Source organism: Diceros bicornis, chromosome 24 (assembly GCF_020826845.1).
Source record: "Diceros bicornis minor isolate mBicDic1 chromosome 24, mDicBic1.mat.cur, whole genome shotgun sequence".
In the NCBI taxonomy this organism is placed as follows: domain Eukaryota; kingdom Metazoa; phylum Chordata; class Mammalia; order Perissodactyla; family Rhinocerotidae; genus Diceros; species Diceros bicornis.
Genome location: NC_080763.1, coordinates 49129645 through 49136627, shown reverse-complemented (window position 1 = coordinate 49136627; position 6983 = coordinate 49129645). Strand labels below are relative to the sequence as shown.

Genomic DNA, 6983 nt, shown 5'->3' with positions numbered 1-6983 from the left:
ACGCCCAGGCCAGGCCAAGGGCACTGAGAGTTCCAGTCGGGATGAGGGAGGGGTCTATAGTGCTAGCCTAGGGGCCGGAGCACATGGGTCTCCATTTTTAGTAGCGGAATCCTTTTTCTAATAAAACCTCACAGTGGACGGCAATGTGTGACACGGGGAGGGCCCCCTGAGTGGAGTGGGCTGCGGCACCCCGTGTCTGATTTCCAGCCCTGGGCCCCCTTTCCCAGTCGGCCCCGCCTGCAGCCCCTCTGTCTCCGGGTTCGCCCTGTGCTGCTCCAGAGCCGTCTCCCTGCACAGCCCTGCCTGCCAGGGGCCGCCGGGGGGTGGAGGTGAGGGTCAGCCTTCAAGCTGCTGGCCGCCCGCCCCGTCAGAGCCGCACGAGGCAGTGCCAGCAGGTGACGGCCGCGTGCCGCAGGCGCAGGACGAGGACGAGGAGCCGGGCGCGGAGGTCCTGGAGGGCCAGCGCGACGGGCTTGGCGCGGCCGCAGTAGAGGCCAAGCACCAGCACCAGCAGGGCGCACACGGACAGCCGCAGGAGCAGGGAGCCGCCGCGGCGCCGGCGCCGGCCGGGCGCTGGGGGTCAGAGGGGCCTGGGTGAGTCCCGCAGGCCTAACCCCCCCAGTGAGAACCCCGTGGGGATCCCTCCCCCCTGCGCGGCTGGCGGGGAGGCTGCGAGGAGAGCAGGGCTCAGCGGATGGCGGCACCGCGGCTCTGCCTGTGGGGCGGGGTCCCTGGGCGGACTCCCACGCTCCCCGCCCCTGCCTGGGGCCTCTGCCGGCGTTGCATGGCCTCCTTGTGACGGGCCCTGCCCCTGGTACCCTCCCTCAGGGAAGGTGTATGGAGAGGCGATCACACCCCAGAGGGGGACTGCTGCCCACCTGCAAGCATCAGGGACCCCCGACTGAGGGAGTGGCCCTGCTGGGTGGGGGGCCCTGTTGGAGCTGATGGGGGGGTACGAGGGTGGCCTGGGGCTGGGGCCCACCCAGGCACTGCGTGTGGGTTGGGGGTGAGGGCCCCTGGGGGAGGTGGGGGAGCTCAGAACTTACCCTCGGTGGTGGCGGTGGGCTCCCTTCTGGCGATGTCTGGAAGGAGAGCTGAGAGTGGGCTGGAGCCGTGAGGGCTCCCCGCTCAGGGAGCACATGGCTTCAGCCTGCCAGGCACCCCCAGAGCCTCTCATCTCACCCCCGCCCACTCAACAGACCCTGAGACGGGCCGTGTCAGATACAGCTCCCACAGGGTCCTGACCAGGGCCAGGCCGTCCACACCTGCCCTGGCTGGTCAGTTGGCCTGGCGCCAACCAGTGGTCTGCCCCAGCTCGCTGCTTCAAGTTCAGACCGCCAGAATGTGGGGGGCCAGGACACTGGGCACTGCTGCAGGAGCCTGGGGTGAGCCTGTGGGAGGCGGCCTGTGGGAGGGGACTGTGAGGTGCTGGGCCTAGGGCAGCGGGGGCTGGCACTTGGGGAGGGCCTGGGAGGACCCACGACTCCCGTCCCACCTGCCCAGCTCACTGGGGGACCCCAGAGCTCCCCTGGGCCATCTGGGCCCTGATTCTCCATCTGCAGATCTCTTCTTCCAGGGCTGTTCGGAAGCTCCTGGCTGGGGGAGGGAGGAGCAGTTGAGGGGCCTGCGGGAGGCACTGGCCATCAAGAGAGGAGTTGGGTGAGGCCTGGACCCCATGGTTACCATGGGCCATCAAGGGAGCTGCTACCACGGTTTAGGGCAGAGAGTTTTATCCACAACTCAGCAAGACTCGGGAAGCACCTCTCGGGGTGCTGTGGCAGGCAGAATCTAAGATACCCCCACAATTCTGCCCCTACTGTGTCCTCGACTTTGTGCAGTCTCCTCCCCCTAGTATGGGGGGCCTGTGACTTGAGTCTACCCTACAGAATATGGCAAAGGGGAAGGACTCTGCAGCTGTAACGAAAATCGCTAAGCAGTCTACTTTGAGTCCATCAAAAGGGAGATCATGTCAGGTGGGCCTGACCTAATCAGGCGAACTCATTAAAAAAGAGGGTCTGGGGGCCGGCCCAGTGGTGCAAGCGGTTAAGTGTGCGTGCTCTGCTGCGGCGGCCCGGGGTTCGCTGGTTCGGATCCTGGGAAAGCACTGATGCACTGCTTGTTAAGCCATGCTGTGGTGGTGTCCCGTATAAAGTAGAGGAAGGTGGGCATGGATGTTAGCCCAGGGCCGGTCTTCCTCAGCAAAAAAAGAAAAAAAAAAAGAGGAGGATTGGCAGATGTTAGCTCAGGGCTGGTCTTCCTCACAAAAAAAATAAAAAAAGAGGGTCTGGAGGTCAGAGAGAGTCTGCCACTGGCCTTGAAGGTGCAGCTGTGTGAGTTCTACAGCTACAAGGAAATGAACTCTGCAAATAACCTTGTGAGCTTGGAATGGGGCCCCGAGCCTCAGATGAGGCCCAGCCCTGGCCGACACCTTGATGGCAGCCTTGTGAGACTCTGAGCAGAGGACCAGTGATGCCATGCCCAGACCCTTGACCCCTGGGATTTCTGAGATAATAATGTGGGTCACTGCAACCTGAGTTTGTGGTGATTTGTTACATGGCATAGCTAGCTGATAGCCATGGGCAGGGCGGGGACAGGGATGAGGTGAACCAGGGAGGGGAGGGCAGGTGGTGGTGAGCAGGCTGGGGGTAGAGCAATACCAGGCCCCAGGGGCTGGGAGAACTTGGGAGGGGGCAGTGCAGGAGGAGAGTATGGGAGGGGCGGAGGGGCAGTGAGAGCTTTAAGAGTGCTGGACAGGAGAACGGGTGGGCATTAGGAAGGATTAGGACCACTCTGGTTATATTTTTCCTGTCAGTTGCTGTCGGTTGACTGTCACTATCTAGACTGACCCCACAGGCCCAGGTTTTGTTAGGGTTACGCCTGTGACAACAGGACAGGTGATCGTGGTCCTTCCAGACCCTCTGTGAGGTCCTAGGACACGATGTCCCCCCTCCCCGGCTCCAGACTGGCTTGCCACGCCCCTCTTACAGTGGATGGTCACCTCCAGGGGCTCGTGGAACCGCACGTGCCTCGAGGTCCTCTGTGGCTCGGCCTCGCCACTGCAGCGTCCCGGCGGGCTTCGTCTCAGGATGGAGGGAGGGCACTTCCTGTCGCCCTCCTGAGGCGGAGCGGGGAGCAGAGGGAAGCAGGCAGAGATGAGCTCTCCCGCTTGGCCCTCAGGAGGCTGGTGACAGGCTGCTCCGGCCAGGATCCCCACCGCCTCCTCTGGGTTTGTGCAGAGGGACGCGCTGTGGGGGACCACACAGGGGTGTGGAGACCCCCTGTGGACCTGCCCTCGGCCCCCAGCCCCAGCCTGGTTAACTGACCCCCGGGGCCGCCCCCACGTGGCGAGGGCTGGAACAAAGCCACCAGGACTTGTCATGATCAGATGGCGGTGTTAGCGGTGCCAGGGACGTGGTCAGGGACCTCGCAGGCCCGTGTCTCCTGCCCAGGCTCTGTCCCCCACTGATCCCGACGGGGTCCGTAATAATTTTCACATCAATAATAATGACGATGACGATGGTAATTGCTGACATCTGCTGAGGGCTGTCTTCATGCCGACCCGCACGTACGGAACCTCAGCGAGTCTTGGCACGCTCTGCCCAGGCTTCTCCTCTGAGCCGGGGCGGAGGCTGGGCCCCGAGCAGGCCCTGTCCGAGGCCAGCGCCCAGCAGCACCACTCTGGAGCCCACCTTGTGCCCAGCTGGTGTCACACACCAGGCCTCTGTCACTCACCGGGGATGAGGTGAGGGATCTGAGCGTGAGGCCAACAGGCTGGGAGGGACAGAGCCTGGACACACGTGCCCACCCAGGGGCCGCCCTCCCACCCACTCTGTGTTTGGAAGGTGGAGCCGGGAATAACCAGACCGCTCTGAGCCTCGGTGTCCCCGTCTGTAAAGTGGTGACAACAGGCTGCTCTGAGTGAGAACACCCTGTGAGCCGGGCTTTTCCTGAGACGGCTCTTGGCTGGCGGCAGCTGGCTGCACAGAGCCCGCCCCTGGCCCTCTCTGTGTGGCCATCCCACTGCTCCTGGGCTTTGGCTGAGCTCATGGCTGTCCCCTCCCCTCAGCTGGCACATCTGTGCCTGTGGCCTGCCCCGGCCTGGCAGCAATCTCAGAGGCTAGGTCAGGATTTGGGGTCTGAAGTTGGGTCCCCACCTGCTCCTTGAAGAAGCCCCCGTTGTCTCCTTTGCCCTCCCTCCCCTGTCCCCTCCCCCCCCCCCATCCTGGTTCTGGACCTGTCCTAGCTGCATCCTGACGGCCTCCGGGTCCTCCTCTCTCCACCCCTCCCCACTCCAACACCCTCCTCCCTGGGCTGCCAGCGTGACCTTGCCACAGAGACACCGGGACTTGCTGCTGCTCTGCTCCAGAGCCCTCCACGGCTCCCACTTCCTCCGCCTCCTCCCGCCGCCTCTCCCAGCCCCTTGGACTTCCTGGTCTGGCGCATCCCCCCACTTGCATGCTGGACCCCTACCCTCAGCCTTGGTCCAACGCCAAGCACCTCTGATCAAGCTGTGCCCCACCTGGAGACCTCTGACCCTCTCTGCCAGACCAAACCTTTAAAGTTCCACTCTGATTTCCCCTCCAGGTTTCCTAGGGCCAAGGACAGCTCAGGGCATGGGCAGGGATCCAGCCTCCCTGTTCTCTCTCCCTGCCCCGCCCCCAGCAGAAGCCCAGCTCGTGGAGCCGGGTGCACCGGGCCCTGGCACCCTGGGACCGGGGCCTGCCTTACCCTCCCCGCCCTGGGCAGCCATGTGCCCGGAGCGGCTGCCTCATCCTTGCTGGTCTGATGCTGCGTCTCCGGCCGGGAGTCGGGACTCAGGGCTTGCGCTGCCGTCCTCATTTACGGGAACATGGTCCTGAGATGAGCACAGACATCGTTAATGCACAAGCAACACTCGCAGGAATAAAATAAAGGGAGAAAGTCTTCCCAGGAAGCCGAGCTGGCCTCCCGGCCTCCCGTCGGCCTCGCCCACAAGAGGACACGGCTTTCCCTGTGGTGCTCCCAGCACAAAGAAACCCTGCGTCCGCTGCTCAAAACCGCTCTTGTCAGCCGCAAAACTGCCCTGCTGCCACAGTCTCTCTGATTATCAGCTGTAATGGCTGTGTAATATTCCACAGGGCTGACGTCCTAATTGACAACCACCCTCTATTATTGGTGGTCAGGATGTTTGCATTTTATTATTCTCACTTGCAATTTTTTGAGGTCATGAATTAGGCTGCAATAAATATCGCTGCTTCCTCCTTTCATGGGGGAGGCTCCAGGACGTGAATGATGGGTTGGGGGGCTAGACATTGTCAGGGCTCAGTGGGGACTGGGATAGGCTTCCCCAGATGGTCACGCCTACCCTGTGGGGCTGGAGTGGGTGGCACCTGCCCCTCGGGCCTCCCCAGACTCTGTCTCTCTCTGTCACTCTCTCTCCCTCTGTCTCTGTCTCTCAGCCTCCCTCCCTCTCTCCCTCCCTCTCCCTGGTTTAAGTTGCTTTCTTCCTAGGTGTGAGGTGGCACTTCCTTCATTCATCTCTGAGCCTTTGCTGAGAGGCTGTGCATCTCCCATCACCGCTCACTAACTGCAGCCCCTCTGGTGGGGATTTCCTTTCATCCTTTGAAGGGGCCTTGTCTTTTGAGACCTCCTCCAGTCCCGCTCTGGGTGACCCCCCTGGGGACCTGTGTAGGGGAAGCCAGGCATTGAGCATCGGTCCTCCGAGGGCCCTCGGAGGTGACGGCCCATCCCCCTCATTGTACATGCGGGGAAATCGAGGCCAGAGATGGTTGGGGCTTCCCTGGCCACATGGCAAGGCTGATGCCGGGCGGCGTGGCCAGGGCCTCTGTGCCCACTCCCCCTGGATAAGCAGAGGGTGGCAAGGGAGCCTCCTCATCCCCAGCCCCAGGCTGTTCCAGGGGTCCCTGGTCTGGGGTCCTTGGTGGACATTCCCGCCTCCTCTGTACGGGGCAAATGTTTGCTGATTATGAGGAGCCCCCCTGGCTTCCGTTCATCCTTCAAGGATCCTGCCCCCCGAGAGCTGGGAACGGAGCTGAGAGTGAGGGGCCTGCAGCGTCCCCATCGCAACTCTCAGGGCCACCCCACATGGAGCAAGCCTGCCTTGCGGAAGGGCAGGGGGCGGGCTGCAGGGGCCCTGCTTTCGCGAGGGTGGCGGTGACCCTGGGGCCGCCATGTGCACTCTTCCGCGTGGAGATAAGAGGCTGGCTGCGCACCGATCCCTCTGCAGGCGTAAATGTCTCAGAGAGGCAGAGCGCCCTGTTAATGACGGCGTGGATGCCGCCTGCACCGGTTCAATTATTTCAGAAGGGAGCAATTTTCTCCTATCGCAGCATCGGGGTTTTTACTGCAAATAGGGCTGTGGAAGGAGCCAGGGAGGAGGAGGAGAGGGAGGCCGGCTCGTCTGAAGCACTCACTCTCAGGGAGAGTGGCCGAGGACAGCAGGCCGTGGTAGAGGTTGTGGCCGCAGGCCTGCCCGGCCCGGAAACGCCGGAGAGGCTGGGGCCTGGGGAGCCACACGGGGACCCGCAGGGCCAGCTCCTCAGCGACACTGTCAGCAGCACCCAGCTGTTGAGCCCCTGCTGGGCACCCGGGCCTGGATCTGCCCCAGGGACTGTGCGACAACGTGCGAGTGTGTGCATACGTGTGAGTGTGCACACAAGTGTGAGCACATGTGTTTGTGTGAGCGAGTCTGCATGTAAGTGTGTGTCTGTGTGTACATGTGTGACTACATGTGCATGGTAGTGTGTGTGCTTATGTGCACATATGTGTGAGGTGTGAGTATGTATGGAGTGTGCACATGCATCTGTATGTGTGCGACAGTGAGTGTACATCTGTGTGTGGTCGTGTGCATGTGTATGTGTGTGTGCATGTGGAGCCTGTGTGAGTGTGTATGTGTGGGGAGTGTGTGACTGCACTTGTGTATGTATGCGTGTGCATGTGCATATGCATACTAGTGTGCGTGCCCTGTGCTTGTGTGCACACAC

At 62.3% G+C, this 6983-nt stretch overlaps 1 protein-coding gene across 1 annotated transcript; it reads right to left on the bottom strand.

The window, feature by feature from the left end:
* Positions 1–367: 367 nt before the first annotated feature.
* Positions 368–4839, bottom strand: C24H14orf180 (chromosome 24 C14orf180 homolog). The gene is made up of 4 exons (XM_058567969.1): positions 4729–4839; positions 2986–3115; positions 1047–1082; positions 368–573 (listed from the first exon to the last, which is right to left on the bottom strand). Exons 1-4 carry the CDS (start codon positions 4837–4839, stop codon positions 368–370), a joined length of 483 nt encoding a protein of 160 aa, XP_058423952.1.
* Between the last annotated feature and the right edge of the window lie 2144 nt (positions 4840–6983).